This window comes from Chlorocebus sabaeus, chromosome 6 (assembly GCF_047675955.1).
Source record: "Chlorocebus sabaeus isolate Y175 chromosome 6, mChlSab1.0.hap1, whole genome shotgun sequence".
Lineage (NCBI taxonomy): Eukaryota > Metazoa > Chordata > Mammalia > Primates > Cercopithecidae > Chlorocebus > Chlorocebus sabaeus.
In genome coordinates, this window is record NC_132909.1 from 29126452 (window position 1) to 29146795 (window position 20344).

The following is a 20344-nucleotide window of genomic DNA, read 5'->3' on the forward strand; positions in this document are numbered from 1 at the left end:
TCACTCTGAGCAGGGCTGGTGGACCTGGGGCCCAGTTTCCCTCTCCACACACGAGCCCCAGGGCCAGGCAGGACGGCACGGGGGAGCTCTCAGCCTTCGAGGCCTGGCAGAACCACACAAATGGCTATTTGTTTCCTCAGTTCCATCCACTGAGATCCCCCACACCAAAGTGAATAGGGCAGCAGGCAGCAGGCCACAGTCATGGCACCCAGACAGACCTGTGTCCTGGGGAGGCCTGGCCAAGGCACGGCATGAGCATCTGTCTCCGTCAGGCAGCTGATATACCCAAGAACGCCCAGTGTGGGGGACAGTGGTAGATTTTGGCCACCTAGCACATTTTCAACCATGGACAGAGCCATGTCTGAAGCAAGGACACTCCTGGGCTTTGCAACCACCCATCAATAAACTTGCTTTATTATTATTAAGTGTGGGCAGGGTTTCTGATCTTGCCACTGAGTCCTAACAGAAAACACTGGTTTCACTGACCGCAGGGAGAGCTGAGGACAGGACAAAAAGGCACGAGACAGCTGGACACCTGGAGATAGGTGACACAGGACAGAGTCCTCACCCGGCTGCCCTGGGTGTCGCGGCTGCAGTCCCTGGGCCTGGTGGCATCCACAGCATGGCAATCTCTGGCTGGGTTTCAGGGAGCCCGTATGTCTGATTGGCAGGGCTTTGCCGGCCAGGCAGTGGGCACCAGCGTGGTGGGTGGGCAGGTCTGAGCTTCCAGGAGGCCTCCTGGGACTCAGGCTCTTCAGTGGGGTGTGCTTGTTGGGGGGAGGGTGGGTTCTGTGGCTTGCGGCTACATTCCCGTGCTGTCTTCCGTCTATGTTCCCAAACTGCTCTGGTCCCTAGGTGTCTGGAGACCTGGGGTGGTCCAGCTCAGGAGGCCATCTGGAGCTGCTGCAGCAGCCTGCAGAGCGGGAGCTGGCGTTGGTTCCCAAGAGGTCTGGGTGTTCTGGGGCTTCCTGAAGGGAAAGGCATTACCTGCAGTGAAGTCAGAAGGACACAGTGTCCAGCAAAAAGGCACTGGGAGTCCAGAAAGAGCCACTCCCCACCGTTGCCCCTGCCGCCATGGGGTGGGCTCCCAGAAGCTGCCCTCTTGGGGGCGTGGGCAGTGGAGCTGGCTTGGGGACAGAAGTTCTGCAGACCGGGGGTCAGCTGTGGAAGGCAGACCAGGCCACGCCCGAGCCGTAGAACTCCACGCGGCTGGGCCAATCACCGTCCCTGCTGCCCTCCTTGTCCTCGTCGGAGTCATCATCATCTCCACTGGACGCTCCGCAGATGGGCCCGGTCAGGTGTGCCGGCTGCCCTGGGGACCCCGCGCCCTGCTCCTCCGCCTCCTCCTGCCGCTGCTGGGCAGCCAGCTCGCGGTAGCAGAGGCTGCAGACGCGCACAGGCTTGGGGGACAGACGCGGTAGCAGGAAGCGCTGGCGCGAGCACTCAGCGCAAACCACGAAGCCACACTTGCGGCAGTGGTGGCGCCTCGTGAGGGCAGAGAAGCGCGTCTGCGTGCAGCGCATGCAGATGTCCGTGGCCTTGTCGGGGATCCAGGGTGCCGCATGCTCCGTGCTGGGTGGGCGGCCCGTGGCCCGCAGTTGCCGCCGCACACACTCCTCGATGTGGCTGATCCACTCCTGGCGCTCCGTGGCGGAGGCGGCCGACACCACGAAGGACTTCTTGGCCGTCTTGATCATCCAGCGGTTCTTAGCCTGCAGCGTCTCCGGCAGCAGCTCCAGCGTGACCTCCTCCAGGGGAATGATGTGCTGGCTGCGGTACTTGCGCTTGTTGAGTACGATGCTGCCATACACCAGGATGTCGTTGAAGAGGAAGAAGATGCGCGGCTTGGCCTTCTTGCGGCACTCCTTGGTCAGCACGCCCTCGCCCAGCAGCACTCGGCCTGGCAGCGCCAGCGGCTGCCCCGAGGCCCCGAAGCAGCTCTCCACGGCCGCGATGCGCTGGCTGTTGATCTCCGTGTTGGCCAAGTGGTCCACCATCGTCTCCAGCCGCCGGCTGCAGGAGGAGACAGACGGGGAGTATGTCCAGGCTCAGGCATAGGGGTGTCCGAACCACGCTGCCCATCCCCGACTCACTAACCCACCACACCAGGCAGCCCACTGACTACCCACAGTACCCCGTAGGCCTGCCAGCACTGAGAGGCATCACCCCAGAAGCTGACCCTTCCACGGGAGTACAGGGAACTACGGGGAGGGAAGGGGGATTCCCCAGTAAAGGGGCTGTGAAGGCCAGACAGGGATGGGAAAGCAGTGATAAAGTGACCTACTTAGGCCAGGTGCAGCGATTCATGCCTGTGGTTCCAGCACTTTGGAAGGCTGAGGCAGGAGGAGGCTTGAACCCAGGAGTTTGAGGCTACAGTGAGCTATGATCATACCACTGCACTCCAGCTAGGTGACTGAGTGGATTCTATCTCCTAAAAAAAAAAAAAAAGTTCTACTAAGCGAGCTACCACTGTGGGCAGCAGAGGTCCAGCCGCGCTGGGGAGCCTTGAAAAACAGGGTGGAATAGGCCTCAACGGGACATCAGAACGGTCCTTGCCAGGAGACCTGGGTGTCTCCACCCCCAACCCATCCCTGACTCTGCCATTCACCAAACCAAGCCATCACAGGCCCTGCAACCCATGCACCCACCCAGTGAGTGCAGCAGTCACCACCACCATCACAGGCACTGAGTGCTTCCTCTCAGCCAAGCCTGACTATCTCATTTAGTTCCCACCTGACCCCAGGAGGCAGAATCCCCACTTTACAGGAGGGGAACTGAGGCGACGCTAGGAGGCAGGAGCCCTGGAGCTCGCACTATGCTGTCCTCCTGAGTGGAGTGTGAGGTCACACAGGTCCCTCTGCTGGTGCCCTAAGCACTAAGCACTAACTCAGAGCTCATGCTGGGCGCCCCTGCTCGGTCCACATATGCACCAGCCCACCAGACTCACGACCTTGAAGACCCCCTAAATGCCACAGATTCCCCAGTCCAAGCCTCTGGTCTTGGCCTCTCCAAGCTCTAAGAGGGCTCTCAGCATAGATATTCACCTGCTTGTCTAACAAGCTCCTCAAACTCAACACATCCAACACTAAACCCAGTCCCCACAGACCTGCGCCTCTTCCTATCCTTCAGGGACACCGCCATTCACCCAGGAGTTCAAACCCAGATCTAGGATGCATCCTTGAATCTCCCCCTTCCTGTACCTCCAGCATTCAAGCCATGAGCAAATCTCATCATCTTCTCCTCCTATCAAATCTAGCCCGCCTGCTTCTCAGCACACGACTCCGCCACCATATCGGCGGCAAGGTGCCATTGCGTCCCACCTGAGACAGGCTGTCCCAGGATCGGCTCCTTCCTGCAACGGGTTCTCAGTTCCCGTCTGTCTCCTTTTCAAAAGGGTTCTCCCTGACAACCCCAGCTCAGGCAGTCTCTCCCCATACCCAGGACAGGCATCGGTAATGCATGGTCTGAGAGTCAAATCCGGCCCTCAGCCTGCTTTTGTAAAGATTTATTGGGACACAGCCAGATACGTTCATTTATTATTGTCTCTGGTGGCTTCCACACTGCAATGGGAGAGTTGAGTGTTGGTGACAGGGACTACATGGTGACAAAGCCTAAAATATTTACCACCTGGGCCTTTGTAGAAAGGGTCTGCTGGCCCCTTCTCTGGGATTCAACCCTATTTTGTTTTTTCTTTGCGGGATTTAACAGGACCTGCTGTTTTCTCGTCTATTCATTGCTTGTGTGTTTTCTGCTTCCCCTACTCAATTCTTAGCTCCGTGAGAACAGGAGCCTCTTCCTGTTGGGTCCACAGTTCTTGGAGCCATGCCAAGCACATACTAGGTGCTTCATAAGTAGCTTGGCACGGTTCCAAGCAGGTCCCAAGGCCCACCGTGCATGACTCCGCTCTTACCTCTGCAGAGGAAGAGGTGAGAGCTGGCCCCACCACCACCACGTGCACACATGCGTTCAGGCACACACGGCACGCCTGGGGCTGAGCTGATCACACCCATAGTGTTTCTGGGTCACTGAGCTGCAGTTCTGAGCCTGGCCACCAGTAGAAAGCCACAGTGGGGCCCCAGTGTGACAGCTGGATGCATTGCACAAGAGAAGATGCTGGGCCCTCGAGTCCCATTCCACTTGCCCCTGTAGATCACAAGTGTCCTGAGAAGAGCTGCCCACACTGCCTTACGTAAGAACTGCTATTTTTAGGTTGCTGATCTTGGCTGTATACTGCAAACCTAGGGGATTACCAGTGACAGACCTGACCTGTCTCTCCATGACTGATCACCGAGTACCTGGCTGATGGACAATCTGACAAAACCAGAACTGCTTTCCACAAAGAGCGGTGACCGCACAGCAGAGACAACCAAAATGCCTACCAGCAGGGAAAAGCACAAAAACCCAGGGCTACTCACGCAATGAGAGATACAGATCAATGTGGTCTGATGGCAACCAACAAACATGGAGTGGAAAAACACAACCTGTAGAATGTTCTATGTAAAGTGACACCACTTATGCAGGATTTACATAATATTCTGAAAGTGTTCAATAACTATATCTATGAATAAAAATAGGTAGGAGGAAGGCCGGGCACAGTGTCTCATGCCTGTAATCCCAGCACTTTGGAAGGCTGAGGTGGGCAGATCACCTGAGGTCAGGAGTTCGAGACCAGCCTGGCCAACATGGTGAAACCTCATCTTTACTAAAAATACAAATATTAGCTGGGCGTGGTGGCACATGCCTGTAATCCCAGCTACTTGGGAGGCTGAGGCAGGAGAATCGCTTGAACCCGGGAGGTGGAGGTTGCAGTGAGCCAAGATTGTGCCACTGCACTCCAGCCTGTGTGACAGAGTGAGGTTCCATCTCAAAAAAAAAAAAAAAAAAAAAGGAGGGAAAACAAAAAATAAATAATAAGTGTTGGTGAGGGTGTGGAGAAACTGGAACCTGTGCACTGCTGATGAGAATATGAACTGGTGCAGGCCCTAAGGAAAACAGTATGGAAGTTCCTTAAAAAGTTAAAAATACTCACGCCTGTAATTCCAGCACTTTGGGAGGCCGAGGCGGGCGGATCATGAGGTCAGGAGATCGAGACCATCCTGGCCAACACGGTGAAACTCCATCTCTACTAAAAATACAAAAAATTAGCCGGATGTGGTGGCCAGCGCCTGTAGTCCCAGCTACTCGGGAGGCTGAGGCAGGAGAACAGTGTGAACCCAGGAGGCGGAGCTTACAGTAAGCTGAGATGGAGCCACTACACTCCAGCCTGGGCGACAGACAGAGACTCCATCTCAAAAAAAAAAAAAAAAAAAGGTTAAAAACAGAACTACCATATGATCCAGCAATGCCACTACTGGATATATATCCAGACTGAAAGCTGGGACTAAAATAAATATCTGCTTTCCCAGGTCATATCAACATCATTCACAATAGCCAGGAGGTGGAAGCAACTCAAACATCTATCAACGGGAGAATGGATGAAAAAATGTGGAACATACTTACCATGGAATACTATTCAGCCTCGAAAAGGAAGGAAATTCTGACGCATGCTACAACATGAATGCGCCCTGAGGACATCATGCTAAGTGACGCAGGCCCATCACAAAAGGATAAATACTGTAATAACTTATATGAGACAAACAAACTGATCAAATTCATAGAGGTAAAAAATAGAATGGAGGTTGTCAGGGGCTGCTGGAAGGGGAATGGGGAGGTTGTCTGGGTATGGAGTTTCAGTTTTAAACGGTTAAAAAGTTTTAGAGGCTGGGTGTGGTGGCTCATGCCTGTAATCCCAGCATTTTGGGAGGCCAAGGCGGGTGGATCACTTCAGGTTAGGAGTTCGAGACCAGCCTGGCCAACATGGTGAAACTCTGTCTCTACTAAAAATACAAAAATTAGCCAGGGATGGTGGCGCATACCTATAGTCCCAGCTACTTGGGAGGTTGAGGCAGGAGAATCACTTGACCTAGGAAGCAGAGGTTGCAGAGAACTGAGATCATGCCACCACACTCCAGCCTGGGCATCACAGTGAGACTCCATCTCGGAAAAAAAAAAAAAAAGGTTTTGGAGATCTGTTACACAACAATGGGAATATACTTAACACTACTGAACTATACACTTTAAAGTGATTAGAATGGTAAAAATACCATCCTGGCTAACACGGTGAAACCCTGTCTCTACTAAAAAATACAAAAAACTAGCCGGGCGAAGTGGCAGGTGCCTGTAGTCCCAGCTACTCAGGAGGCTGAGGCAGGAGAATGGCATGAACCCGAGAGGAGGAGCTTGCAGTGAGCTGAGATCCGGCCACTGCACTCCAGTCTGGGTGACAGAGCAAGACTCCGTCTCAAAAAAAAAAAAAAAAAAAAAAAAAAAAAAGAATGGTAAAAATAAAAGATAGGAGGGAGAAAGTCAGGAGTAAGTAGTCTGGGGAGAGGACCTAGATGTGACCAGGAATGGGGGGCTCAGATTGGATTCCATCTTCGTCTGTAAGGTTTCATTTTTTTTGTTTTTAATTAGAAAAAGGTAGCAGCAAACATGACGAAATCTGAATATCTGCCAATTTCAAGAAATGGGAACACGTGTTGCTTCTTCTAATTTAAGGTCTTCAAAAAAAGAAAAGAACTACAGGCCAGTGTATGGATTGAGTCCTGGGCTCCATGGGCTGGGGGCCGCTGAGCATGTCTCACGATGGGACGCCTGACTGGGCCTGATAGGGTGACTGCATGGCATCCGGGCCTGGGCACCTGCAGGGGATGTCAGGAGCCCCGAAGAAGCAAGGCCACGTGTGCCCCCAGCCCACCTGTGTGCTGAGAAGTCAGGCCGCTGGCGAAACGGGATGCAAACGCCGTCCTGAGACTGCAGACCAAAGCCTCCATATTCAGTAGCTGAGACAGGTGGGCTTTGTGCCCAGAGAGCAGGTAGCCCTCCCGCAACCCTGGGGGTTTGTTGAGCTCTGGATACTGGGCCAGCCAAGTGGACGGCACAGAGGAAGGGAAGGAACAGCACCAGGCGGAAGAGAGCCGCAGGCAGGGGTGCCCAATCCACCCGGCCCCGGCCAGCAGAGGGCAGAGCCCCTAACCCTATCTTTGCAGCCCTCTGAGGGGGCACAGAACACTCCACATGGGACCCCCTTGCTGCTCTGCCCCCGCCCGTGACTCGAAGACCCCCTCTAGGCCCTTACAACCAGTGTCCAGCTGCTGATGGTAAAATGTGGACCGGGAAGGGCAAGGAGGGGCATCTGCTGGCGATGAAGGGGGCTGGGCTGAGAGTTGACCCCACACACTGACTGGGGCAGCCAGGGGCTCACATGTGCCCCACTTTGTGAACCTGTGGAGGGTCCCAGGTTGGGCAAGGGGTAGGGCAGACAACATCCTCCTGGAGGCTGCCCCCATATGCACGCCCTCTCTACATGACCACAACTTCACACCCCAGTTTGACCTGGCCTGTAGGTTTTTCTTGGCAAATATAGCAGCCCTGAGTTAGATGGGGAATGCTTTTTTTTTTTTTTTTTTTCCTGAGACATTGTCTTGCTTTGTTGCCTAGGCTGAAGTACAGTGGTGCAATCAGGGCTAACTGCAGCCTCAAACTCCAGGGCTCAAGAAAACCTCCCGCCTCAGCCTCCTGAGTAGCTGGGACCACGGGCATGCACCAGTATGCCTGGCTAATTTTTAAATTTGTTGTAGAGGCGAGGGTTCGGTGTGTTGCTTAGATAGGTCTTCAACTCCTGGCCTCAAGCAATCCTCCCTCCTCAGCCTCCCAAAGTGCTGGGATCGCAGGTATGAGCCACTGAGCCCAACTGGGAATCCTCTTTTTTTTTTTTTTTAATTGTTCTCACCAGGGAAGTGAACCTCCCTTGCTTAGCACAGGGGAGGAAAAAGCTGAGTCCTGTCCTTATTCATTTGGGGCTGGCCTGCCTCGGGAAGATGTTGGTGACAGAGCTTCCGGGCAGCCTCTGGGACTCAGATAGTGCCTGTGTTGGCCCCAGGGCTGCTGGTAGAGGGGTGACCGTGGCGCAGTCTCAGTAAACCTGGGAGTCAGGCAACGAACAGACCTGCATCTTTCTTTGAGGGTTCAGAGGGGTGGGGACTCTCAGGCTCAGCAATCCTGCAGCCTGCACAGGGGCTGAAGGTGCTCACGTGAGCACTGCAGCTTGGGAGCCACATCCTGAGAGCCACTGTGTGGCTGCAGAAGCCATGAAGCCAGGTTCTGTAGGTTGCAGCCCAGGTGTGATATGTGCTCAACAGCAGGGGCTGGAGAGCTACACCAAATCCGGGCCACTGCCAGCTTTTCTAAATCCAATTTTACTCAAACACAGTCATGCGGGACAGAGGCTGTATGGCTGGCAAAACCTAAACTATTTGCTACCAGCTCTTGACAGAAAAGATTAGTCAACTCCTGATCTATACCACGCCACATTGTAAAATGCATAACACACACTGCAGGTCATGCTGAACAGGCCACGCGGGGCACTGTCCTGATGGGAGTTGTCCTGTCCTCTCCCCTACTCGGGACACAGCATTTTGGATAAATGAGAGATGTGTGGGGCCCCAATATGGTAGCCCTGGAAAGTAGGAGCTGGGCAGCGGCGGGGGGTGGAGTGGGAGCTGTAACTCCTCTGCCTCGGTTTACACGTGGAGGACCTGCTCAGGGATGTGCAGGGCCAGGGTCACCAAGGGAATCAGAGTTCTGGGGGCAGCTCAGCCCTTTGGACTTTCCCTTGACTTCCAGATCGGGGCTCTTCCTTCCCTGCAGGGACCTGGACCCCACGCAGGCCCACCCTGCTTCCATGCCTGCCTGATTTCATTTTCCAAATATTTATGAGTCCCACTGTGTGCCAGACACTGTGCGAGGTTACAGCCGGGAGCTGGAGACCAGGCCCTTCAGGAATGCACACTTCTTTCCAGTGAGACTAGAAGTACATTCACAGGGTCTTTTCTGAGAGCCAGTGCTAAACACTGTGAAGAAAGACTGGTGCGCCCAGCAGGGCAGGTGCTGGGAGGACGGTGGAGGTCGGGTAAGGCCTTGGGAGAAAGTGAACTCACTCCAGCCTGAAGAAGTCAGCTGTGCAAAGATCTAGGGGCAGAGCTCCGGTCCTGGGGAGCAGCTCAAGGTGGAAAGGGTGAAGTCAGGCTGTGGAGTAAGGAACGATGGGGCAAGGGGGACAGATGAGGTCACAGTGCTGGAAGGGGCCATCCTGCAGGCTCCCAGGCCAGCGTGAGGATGTGAGGTTTTCTCCATGTGCACTGAGACCGCAGCACCAGGTGCCAAGCCTCCTCTCCCTCCAGAGGGCCGCCCCTCGGCTCTGTCCAGCCCTCTGATTTCTGGAAGGCCCTCCTCCGGGAAGAGACCAGTAATGAAAAACAAAGCAAAACAAAACTGGAAGTGCCCCCGACTGAGCACTTAGAACTCACCAGGCACAAAGTTAAGTGTATTACGTACATTATTTCACTTAATCCTCACAAAAGCCCTCTTGGGGAAGGTACTTCCACCACATCAAAGTCACTGCCCAAGGTCCCTGCTGAGTGATCAGGAAGCCCGGCTTCAAAATAACCATGAGTTGTGGAAAGCGGCACTCAACCAGAGACCACATCAGAACTCCAGAAGTCAGAGTCCAGCGGGTGTTACTTGGCGCTCCAAATGCCTGATGCCCACCCCATCCCGAGCAGGTCCGTCAGCTTGGCTGGGCTGTCCCACCCTCCAGGCCATACTGGCCAATTCCCCTTCCTTCCTCGGGGTGGGCTGGATTGGGCAGGTCCCCTAGCTCGCCCAGGGCCGCCTGGCTTGTGCCTTGGCAGCCCTGAGGGCTGACGTGTGCAGGAACGCAGGCCGAAGTCAGAGTCATCTCGGCTCACACAGACACCAGTGGGAATGACGCTGTGCAGATGGACGATCCCAGCGCATTAGGGGACTACCTCTCCACCTCCTTGGCCTCTGACCTTCTCTGAGTGGGAGATACCAGCGGTGTTCAAATTCCAAAGGAGGGCTCCCCTTGGGCTGCAGAGACCAACTTTCAGGGTGGCTCGGAACCTCTACTTTCCCACCTGCCAAGGGGCTGACCACACCTCTGCCCTAAACGGCCCGCCAAGAGTTGGGGAAATGAGAAAGGAGGGAGATTCCAGGCCGCCTGTCTCTGCGGGCCTGCTCAAGTTTCCTCTCTAAGATGGGAGCCGTGCCGACCCTGTTTCCCTTGACAACTCCCACCAAGATTCACAAACTTAACTGCTCCAGAGCAACTGGGACCCCAACGCCCCGCGCCGCGCCCCTGCCCAGGGGGACAGTGGTCCCATTCAGGCCTCCAGACTGCAGACTGGGACCCAGAAGAGAGGTCCCGGCGGCCACACGAGGCCAGGATCCTGGAAACACCACCATCAACCGGGTGTGCTGAGACCCCTGCAGTCCCGGGTGGCCCGCGAACCCCTCGCCTCCACCAGCTTACACCTGCGCGTTTACACCAGCGAGGACTCCGCCTCGGCCCCTCTGACCCCTGACCGCTCTCCCTCTCTCTCCCCAGGCTCCCCGCAGCGCTCACCCAGCAAGCCGCCCAGGAGCGCCCTTCCACGGCCTCTTCTCGGGTTGCACTGCGCCCCGCCCGCCCAGGAGCAGCCAAGACGGCGCGGCCCGAGGGAGCTCGCTTGCCCGGGAGGTGGGGATGGGAGACTCCCCTCCTGCGCCTGCCCCGCGACCCGAAGCCCGGCCTGGGGACGGTGGGGGACTCACCTCCTGCGCCGGCCCGGTGCCCAGCCCGCAAGTTCGCACCGCGGCCGCCCAGGTCCCCGCCCGCTACACCCAGGTCCCTGCCGGCTCCGCCCAGGTCCCAGACGGCTCCACCGGACACGCCCCCACGGTGGCTCGGCCAATCGGAGCCCGGGAAGCGGGAGGGGCGGGGCCTGGGCGCGGCTCCTGGAGGGCGCTCGGGCTCCAGAGCGCCGCAGGTCTGGGGCTGGGCGGGACTGGCGCCCCTGTTTGACCCCCTGGCCCCGCCCGGCTTCCCTTTCCACCGGCCGCTGCCCCTCGCGGAGCACGACTGCTGTCACCTGCTGGGACTGCGACCCTGGCCTTGGGCAGGGGTGGGGTGGGGGTGCCCGCGCCTGCGAGATCTGCGGGGCTCTGCGGGGAAACGGGCAGTGGGAGGCTTGTGCCTTCTGGTGCCTCCGGCGGGCCTCACAGCACAGTCACCCTCAGTGGTCAATAATCGTAATATGAAAATGCAGCAGCACTTTATAACCTTTTTTTTTTTCTTGAGACGGGATCTCCCTCTGAAGCCCAGGCTGGTGTGCAATGGCGCAATTACGGCTCACTGCAGCCTGCACAGAAATCATCCTGACCCCAGGAGAATTAGCCCACCAGGACTGGCTAGCTTTTGTATTTTTGTACTGACGGGGGGGTGGTGGGGGGTGTCTCACTATGTTGCCCAGGCTAGTCTCGAACCCCTGAGCTCCAGCGATCCTCTCGCCTTGACCTCCTAAAGTGCTGGGATTTCAGTAGTGAGCCACCGCGCCTGGCCTATTTTAAACTTTTTATAGTGGCAAATTTCAAACTGAAGGAAAGAGAATAGTCCAGGGGACCCTGGTGCCCATCACCCAGGTCCAACACTAGTAGCAAGTTATGTCACCCCTGGCTCAACTGTACCTGAGCCTCCTGTGTGACTCAGAAGGAAATTCCCAGGCCTCAGTGCCTGGGAGGCCTTCCTGGCCCTCCCTGGCCTCCTCCCACAGGTCCTCTCAAATGGGCTTCTTCCTGTTTCTTAAAGCCCCAGGCCTTTGCTTCTACCTCCATCAGGCCTCAGACTGTCACCTCCTCAGGGAGGCTGCCCTGGCCACCCAAAGAGGTTCCCTGTCTCTATCCCATCTCCCTCCACAGTCACCCGTGTTTATAATTTTGTAAAGCATCTCTCCCAACCCAGAGTCCTCTCCTGAGGCCACTCGTGGGGTTCAGGGCTGCCTAGCAGGCTGTGGCCTCTGTGGAATGCTCATCAACAAGTCATGCTGGTGGCTTGCCTCCCACCCAGGCCGTGAGCCCCACGGGCCAGATGGTAATTTCTTCTCGTTCAGGCGGGACTTTATTCTCATTCACCCCTGCATCCCGAGTGCTGAGAATGGGCAGTGCATAGGAGGAATGCAGTCAGTACCTGTCACATAGATGCAGGTTGGCTTGCCAAATAGAACTCTACCTGGGTACCTTGAGAGGGGCTGGCTCAGGCCGGGGCAGTGCCTGCTGGGCCAGGACCAGGCGAGAGGGGAGCAGCGGGAGGAGGACTGATGGGCTGTGGGGCCGGAGCTAGAAGAGGTGCCTGCTGTCCTGGCGGGGGGTATGGGTGAGGCTGCGAGGTGGGTCCAGTGCTGGAGACCGGCCTCTCCCAGCTGAAAAGGGAAGGCAAAGGGGATGGGGGGGAGGGGGAGGGGACAGGCAAGTGAGAAGGCCACCAGCTGTGGCCTTGGGGAGACCCCCTCCCCACTACCACCTCATGGCGCCCACCATACCATTGCCTTCATCAGCAGGGACAGCATTTATGAGCATTCAACAGAAGCCACCACCTGGTAAGTAACCCTGAACCCCACAAGACCCGAATAATGTCTGTTTGCTTTCAAAGTGTTTAAGCATTTTTAAAATGCATTGCTGTGAACATTTCATATGGGGAGAGTTCACATAAAAATCAGGATATTCAGCTCCTCTCAAATCAGAAGATTTGAGAATGTGGGTCCTCTTTAGAGGGGCCCTGTGTTCTCCCCTCCACTATGGTCCCCATACTCCCTCTCGTTTCCTCCTTGGGGCACTTTATCCGCTTCCGCACCTCCAACTGAATATACGTTTGGGTTTACAAGTCCTGAAGGGGCAGCCAGGCCTCTATACCACAGAGAGCAGAAAACACAAGGTCTGAGATCCCACAGGCTGAGTAATAACCAGGAGGGTTAGTGGGGCCACTGGGATGCTGGGAAACACTGTCTCCTGTGTACACACTGCTTGTCACCAGCGGGTGGAGGGGGACTTCAAGCTGAGCCTTCAAGGCTTTGATCCATGACTGCTCAGTGCCAGCTCCGCCACCTCCCTGGCAAGAGGCTGCTTCTCATAGAGGGTAGTCCCTGGCTGGGGTGGAGGTGGCCATGAGACTTGGAAGTGAGCCAGTCCCCTGGAAAGACAGGGCTGTCTTGTTTGTGACAGTGACCCCTCCTAGCCTTGTCCTGCTGGTGGTCCAGGGCTCACTTGGACCTTAGTCTCCTCTTCTGTCCTTCCTTCCAGCTATGGATCTGAGTGACGTTCCGAGAAACGCCCCAGAGGCAGCACACACTGGTTTCCAGATGTCCATCCACTTCCCAGCGAGGCTGGCTGTGCGTGGGGACAGCTGGGAGGAGGGTGGAGGGCCTTGCTCCTCCAAATAAGAGAGGAAAAACTCGTGACTCAGGGGCAGGCAGAAGTTGAGTCAGCCAAGCCACAAGCTGTGGAAAGAATGAGGTTTCTCCGAGGCGTTTGCTACTTCTCGGGAAAGAAGCCCTTTTGGAGGAGAAGCTGGCTTCCAGACTGCGGGAACCCGGGTTTCAGGAAAGCAGCGGGGCTTGGGATTTTCAAGTTAGGGATTCTGGCAACCACCTCTGTGCCCAATGCCAGGAATTTTTTTTTGGATCGTTTATTAGGTTCTGTCTACATGCCAAGCACTGTGTGCTAAACATTTTATGTTATCTTATCTCTTCCCACACTAAAACTGTCATTCCCAGCTTTCAGTGTAAGAAACTGAAATAGGCACTGAAGTATTAAAGGATGAAAACAAATGTTGCAGCAAGAGAGAGAGGAAACAAAGGAGGCAGAATATTAGCAATAGGTAAATTGGAGTCAGGTGTCTCCAATCTTTTTCTGTAAAGGGTCAAATGTTAAGTACTTTGGGCTTTGAGAGCCAGGATCTCTACGGCAACTATTGAACTTCACCGCTGCAAAGCAAAAGCAGCCACAGACAATACTTAAACAAGAGGGTTAGCGTCATGGACACTGATATTTGAATTTCATGTAATTTTCATGTGTTATGAAAAATTCTTTAAAAATTTTTTTCCAACCATTTAAAAAAGTTGAAAACCATTCTTAGCTCATACAAAATCAGGATGTGGGCTGAAGTTTACCAATCCCTGATCTCTGACTATTTGTTGAACTTTTCATATAACTGTTCCATTGGTTTGAAAGTTTTCAAAACAAAAAATTGGGAAAACAAATTAAAGAAAAACAAAGGAAACAGAGGTCCTACTGTTTAGATTGGGCAGATCCTGAAACTGACTCTCAATTTGTCCGATTCCCAAACTACTACGCGCTGCATTCTTTTTAAAAAATTATTTGTATTTTATTTCAATTTATTTATTTCTTAGAGATGAGGTCTTGCTCTGTTACTCAGGCTGGAGTGCAGTGGCACAGTCATGGCTCACTGCAGCTTCGACCTCCTGGGCTCAAGTGATCCTCTTGCCTCAGCCTCCTGAGTAACTGGGACTATGGGCCTACGTGACTGTGCCCAACTAACTTTTTAAATTTTGAGTAGAGATGTGGGGGAGAGAGGGGTCTGTCTATGTTGCTCAGGCTGGTCTTGAACACCTGACCTCATGATCCTCCCACTTTTACCTCCTAAAGTGCTGGAACTAAAGGCATGCACTATCACACCTGGCTAATTTTAAAAATCTTTTGTGGAGACCAGGTTTCAATATGTTGGCCAGGCTGGTTTTGAACACCTGGGTTCAAGATCCTGCTGTCTTAGTCTCCCAAAGGTGTGAGCCACCGTGCCTGGCCTAAATGCTGCTTTTTTTTTTTTTTTTTTTTTTTTTTTGAGATGGAGCCTCGCTCTCTCAGCCAGGCTGGAGTGCAGTGGCGCAATCTCCGCTCACTGCAAGCTCCGCCTCCCGGGTTCACGCCATTCTCCTGCCTCAGCCTCCCGAGTAGCTGGGACTACAGGTGCCTGCCACCACGCCCGGCTAATTTTTTATATTTTTAGTAGAGACGGGGTTTCACCATGTCAGCCAGGATGGTCTCGATCTTCTGACCTCGTGATCCACCCGCCTCGGCCTCCCAAAGTGCTGGGATTTTGAGCCACCGCACCCAGCCTTGCTTTCTTTATAGATACCGTAACATGCTAAAGACACTGAGTCTCAAAGTCATACAATGTGGGGCATTTTGAAAAGATTTCTACTGAAATGGTTAAGAAGATTAGTTTTAAAGGAGGAAACCCAGAGATGTTTGGGAAACCGTGACTTCAGAAGAAAATCTTGAGAGCGGGCTTGCTGCAGTGGCCTTGGATTTGAAGCTGAGACTACATCAGGACTCCAGGGAACCATGAGATGGCAGCGACAACCCCGCACCCACTCACCCTGCCTGTCTGCCTGTTTATTCCTTTCTCTCTTTGCGTGTGTATGCCCTGCATTTATCATTCCAGCTGTCTGCACATCTGCTTCATGTTTATGGGCATTACTGTGTTTGTTTCCCAGCATGGATTTTTCTCCTAGGGGCTCCAACCAGGCCAAAGGAGGAAAGGAGAAATACAAGAAAACAGAAGCAGGCAGGGTGTGGTGGCTCACACCTGGAATCCCAGCACTATGGGAGGTTGAGGCGGGTGGATCACTTCAGCCTAGGGATTCGAGACCAGCTTGGGCAACATGGTGAAACCCCGTCTCTCCAAAAATACCAAAAATTAGCTGGGCATGGTGGTGCGTGTTTGTAGTCCCAGCTACTCAGGAGGCTGAGAAGGGAGGATCGCTTGAGCCTGGGAGTTTGAGGCTGCAGTGAGCCGAGATCACACCACTGCACTCTAGCCTGGGCAACAGAGCAAGACCGTGTCTCTAAACATAAATAAAACAGAAGCAATCCTTTTTGAAAAATGCCTTCGAGGGGTGAAATAAATGTTGCATGCCAATATAATCTTGAGTGTATTAGACCCACCTAGTGTCAATGGAGTACATCCAAGAGGCTTTTGACAGCACTGGTTTGACAAAGTTCTGTCTGGGTCATTCATTCATTCATTCATTCATTCATTCAGCAATTACTGGATCCCTCTTTGTGCCACTACCCGGGCAGTGGATCCAGGGATGAATGTGGCGCTACTTCTACCCTTGGGGAGCTCACAGTCCAGTTGGGGCAAACCCATGAACACGTCGTATTTATCCATGAGGAGAGAAGGCGGCCCACCCCGAGTAGAGGGCCGAGGTCCATGCAGGAGAGAGCTGTCTTGGTTGGATGACACATTGGAGAACCATTTGACATTTCAGTGTCAGTCTTTGAGGCCTGGCTGGCAAATGCCTCCTCACCTGCTGCATTTAAGGCAAGAACAGAAATTCCAGGGGCCAAGAACAAGCAAGCCAGAGGGAGAAAAAGTCCGGCACATGGTGTGGGAGAGAGCCAGGGAGGTTCACTGGTTGTGGAATGGGGCTGGGTGCCAGCCCATGTTACTTTTTATTCTTTTAAAAATTTCTTTTATTGAGACAGGGACTCGCTCTGTTGCTCAGGCTGGCTTACAGTGGTGCAATCATAGCTCACTACAATCTTGAACTCCTGGGTTCAAGTAATCCTCCTGCCTCAGCCTCTTGAGTAGCTGGGACTTCAGGTGCACGCCACTACTCCCAGCTAATTTTTAAAATTTTTGTTGAGATAGAGGTCTTGCTATGTTGCCTAGGCTGGTCTCAAATTCCTGGCCTCAAACAATCCTCCTGCCTCGGCCTCCCGAAGTGCTGGGATTACAGACATGAGCCACTGCACCGGACAGGTGATATTTCATTTTTAATTACTTACTGAGCTGCCCAGGGAATGCACTACATTTTGGTCATTACCACCCAAGGCTTCATGAATCCATTTTCTTGCTAGTGAGAGCATAAATTTTTACAGCCAACCTTCATGGGGGGCAACGTGGCAACACCGATCACATTTAAAATGCACAGACTTGGCCGGGCACAGTGGCTCACACCTGTAATTCCAGCACTTCAGGAGGCTGAGGCAGGCGGGTCACCTGAGGTCAGGAGTTCGAGACCAGCCTGGCCAACATGGCGAAACCTCGTCTCTACTAAAAATACAAAAATTAGCTGGGCAAGGGCCAGGCGCGGTGGCTCACACCTGTAATCCCAGCACTTTGGGAGGCCGAGGCGGGCAGATCACAAGGTCAGGAGTTCGAGACCAGCCTGGCTAACATGGTGAGACCCTGTCTCTACTAAAAATACAAAAAAAAAATCATGAGGTCAAGAGTTCGAGACCAACCTGGCCAACATAGTGAAACCCTGTGTCTACTAAGAATACAAAAATTAGCTGGGCGTGGTGGTGCATGCCTGTAATCCCAGCTGCTTGGGAGGCTGAGACAGGAAAATTGCTTGACCCTGGGAGGCGGAGGTTTCAGTGAGCCGAGATCGCACCAGTGCACTCCAGCCTGGGCAACAGAACAAGACACGTCTTAAAAAGAAAAAAAAAAAGTTAGCTAGGTATGGAGATGGGTGCCTGTAGTCCCAGCTACTTGGGAGGCTGAGGCAGAAGAATTGCTTGAACTCAGGAGATGGAGGTTGCGGTGAGCCGAGATCATGCCACTGCACTCCACCCTGAGTGACAGAGTGAGACTCTGCCAAAAAAAAAAAAAAAAAAAAAAAAGCACAGGGCTTTTTTGTCCAGCTGGTCCACTTCCAGAATTTATCCTTAAATACTCATGTCCTTGTGCAAAAGGATATAAACATTCATTCATTTATTGTGGCATTGCCTACAGTAGGGAAGTGCAGGGAACAGCCCAAACATCCATTGACAGGGGCTGGCCAAAGAAATTATGATTTGTTCATACAATGGAATGGCTTTCCACAGTTACAGGGAATAAGGCAGGTCTTTTGTTTGTTTGTTTGTTTTGTTTTGTTTTGTTTTCTGTTTTTATTTGAGATAGAGTTTCGTTCTTGTTGCCCAGGCTGGAGTGCAATGGCGCAATCTTGACTCACCGCAACCTCCGCCTCCCAGGTTCAAGCAATTCTCCTGCCTCAGCCTCCCGGGTAGCTGGGATTACAGGCATGCACCACCACACCCGGCTAATTTTGTATATTTAGTAGAGACAGGGTTTCTCCATGTTGAGGCTAGTCTCGAACTCCTGACCTCAGGTGATCTGCCCGCCTTGGCCTCCTAAAGTGCTGGGATTACAGGCGTGAGCCACCACACCCGGCAAGGCAGGTCTTTATGTCCTGAAATGCAAGGATTTCTAGGATATATTGAGTAAAAAAAAGCAAGGTATACAAGTGGACGTATAGTGTGAGTGTGTGTGTGTGTGTGTGTGTGTACTGCTGGCAGAATTCACAATAAACTGGTCCTGGGTTTACCTCTGGAAGGGAAAATGGGTGGCTTAGATGGGTGAGAGAGATATTTCCATTTACTGTATACTCTTGTGGTATTTTTTTTGTTTGTTTATTTTGTTGTTGCTGTTTTGTGTGTGCGTTTTTTTGTTTTTGTTTTTGTTTTTTTTTGAGACTGATTCGTGCTCTGTTGCCTTGGTTGGAGTGCAGTGGTGTTATCGTGGCTCACTGCAACCTCTACCACCTGGACCCAAGTGATCCTCCTACCTCAGCCTCCCAAGTAGCTGGGATTACAGGTGCATACCACCACACCTGGCTAATTTTTGTATTTTTAGTAGATTCAGAGTTTCACTATGTTGTCCTGGCTAGTCTGGAACTCTGGGGCTCAAGAGATTTGCCCGCCTGAGCCTCCCAAAGTGCTGGGATTGCACGTGTGAGCCACCATGCCTGGCACCCTTGCGGTATTCACGCCCTGGTATAGTTCTCTTCCACATGGAATAGGATTAACCCGTGTAGCCAACAGGATACTGTGGAAATGACAGAGCACAGCTTCCAGGGCTAGGTCATAAAGAACATCAGGGCCTCTGCCTTGCTTCCCAGGATCACTCAATCCAGGGGAAGCTGGCTGCTGAGTCATGAAGAGGTCCGTGCAGCCCTACGGAGAGGCCCATGGGAGACACTGAGGCCTCCAGCCAACAGCTACCAACCCCTTACTGGGGGTGAGGAAGCCTCTTGGAAGACTGTTCAGCCCCCAGAAAGCCTTGAGGTGATTGTGGCTCAGACCAACATCTTAGCTGCAACCTCATGGGAGACCTTGAGGCAGAGCCATCCAGCTAGGTCATTCCCTGGCTCCTGCCCCATAGAAGCCCTGTGATGCCGTAAATGTGTTTTGTTTCAAGCCACCAACTAGTTTTTTTTTTTTTTTTCTTTTTAGAGACAGGGTCTTGCTCTGTCACCCAGGATGGGATGTAGTGGTACAATCATAGCTCACCTGCAGTCTCAAAATCTTGGGTTCAAGTGATCCTCCCACCTCAGGCTCCTGAGTAGCTGGGATGACAGGTCCATGCCCCCACACCTGGCTGATTTTATTTTTTGTACAGACAAGTTCTTGCTATGTTGCCCAGGCTTCAAGACACTACATTTTGAGGTGATTTGTTAGGCAGCAACAGATAACTCATGTTCTGTCTTTTGAATTTTGTACCTTTGGCTTTTGTGCATCCTAACAGTGGTGGTGATGATGATGATCATAACAATAACCTAATACACACCATGACCTTGTGTGACTGATAATTTGGGAATATTAAAATTGGGTAGACGTGGGCTGGAGAGATGGGATCCATTGCAAGGGCAATGAGTCCTGCCCTCCGCAGGCACTGCACCTGAGTATTCAGAGAAGTGGAGGAGGGGCCTGACTTCCAGATGTGTGTGTGCTGCGGGCACCTGTACAGGCAATGAAAAACTCCTAGGTGCAAGGTTTGCACACTGGCTGCCTGCAGGTCCCACAGTTCCGTTTTGCTCGGCTAGCATGCTGGATTTTAAAAATCTAAACTTGGGCCCAGCACGGTGGCTCAAGCCCGTAATCCCAACACTTCGGGTGGCCGAGGTGGGTGGATCACCTGAGGTCAGGAGTTCGAGACCAGCCTGGCTAACATGGTAAAACCCTTCTTTTCTTTTCTTTTCTTTTTCTTTTTCTTTCTTTCTTTTTTTTTTTTTTTTTGAGACAGAGTCTCACCCTGTCACCCAGGCTGGAATACAATGGTTCAATCTTGGCTCACTGAAACCTCTGCCTCCAGGCTCAAATGATTCTCCTGCCTCAGCCTCTTGAGTAGCCGGGATTACAGGCATGCAGAACTATGCCCGGCTAAGTTTTCATATCTTTAGTAGAGATGGGGTTTCACCATGTTGGTCAGGCTGGTCTTGAACTCCTGACCTTGTGATCTGCCCGCCTCGGCCTCCCAAAGTGTTGGGATTACAGGTGTGAGCCACTGCACCTGGACTGAAACCCCATTTCTACTAAAAATACATAAAATCAGCTGGGCGTGGTGGTGTGCGCCTGTAACCCCAGCTACCCAAGGGGCTGAGAC

General features: G+C 53.2%; 1 protein-coding gene across 4 annotated transcripts; it reads right to left on the minus strand.

Annotated features, from left to right (window-relative positions):
• Positions 1-384: 384 nt before the first annotated feature.
• On the minus strand, positions 385-10838 carry PLEKHF1 (pleckstrin homology and FYVE domain containing 1). Of its 4 annotated transcripts, none has more exons than XM_037991301.2 (3): positions 10714-10810; positions 2285-2431; positions 385-2013 (listed from the first exon to the last, which is right to left on the minus strand). In XM_037991301.2, the coding sequence occupies exons 2-3, from the start codon at positions 2305-2307 to the stop codon at positions 1158-1160; spliced, it is 879 nt and encodes a 292-aa protein (XP_037847229.1). In that variant the 5' UTR covers positions 2308-2431; positions 10714-10810; the 3' UTR covers positions 385-1157. The 4 variants fall into 4 exon arrangements, with proteins under 4 accessions (XP_037847229.1, XP_072872791.1, XP_007994320.2 ...); XM_073016690.1 differs by lacking the exon at positions 2285-2431 and adding an exon at positions 5916-6036 and having other exon boundaries at positions 10714-10797; XM_007996129.3 differs by lacking the exon at positions 2285-2431 and having other exon boundaries at positions 10714-10838.
• Between the last annotated feature and the right edge of the window lie 9506 nt (positions 10839-20344).

Excerpts from the sequence above, each read along its gene's own strand:
- PLEKHF1 (XM_073016689.1), bottom strand. The coding sequence starts at position 5,073 with ATGATCCGCCCGCCTCGGCCTCCCAAAGTGCTGGAATTACAGGC. Across the intron at positions 2,014-5,029 it reads AAAGTGCTGGAATTACAGGC|CCGGCGGCTGGAGACGATGG; the intron begins GTGAGTATTTTT and ends CTCCTCCTGCAG.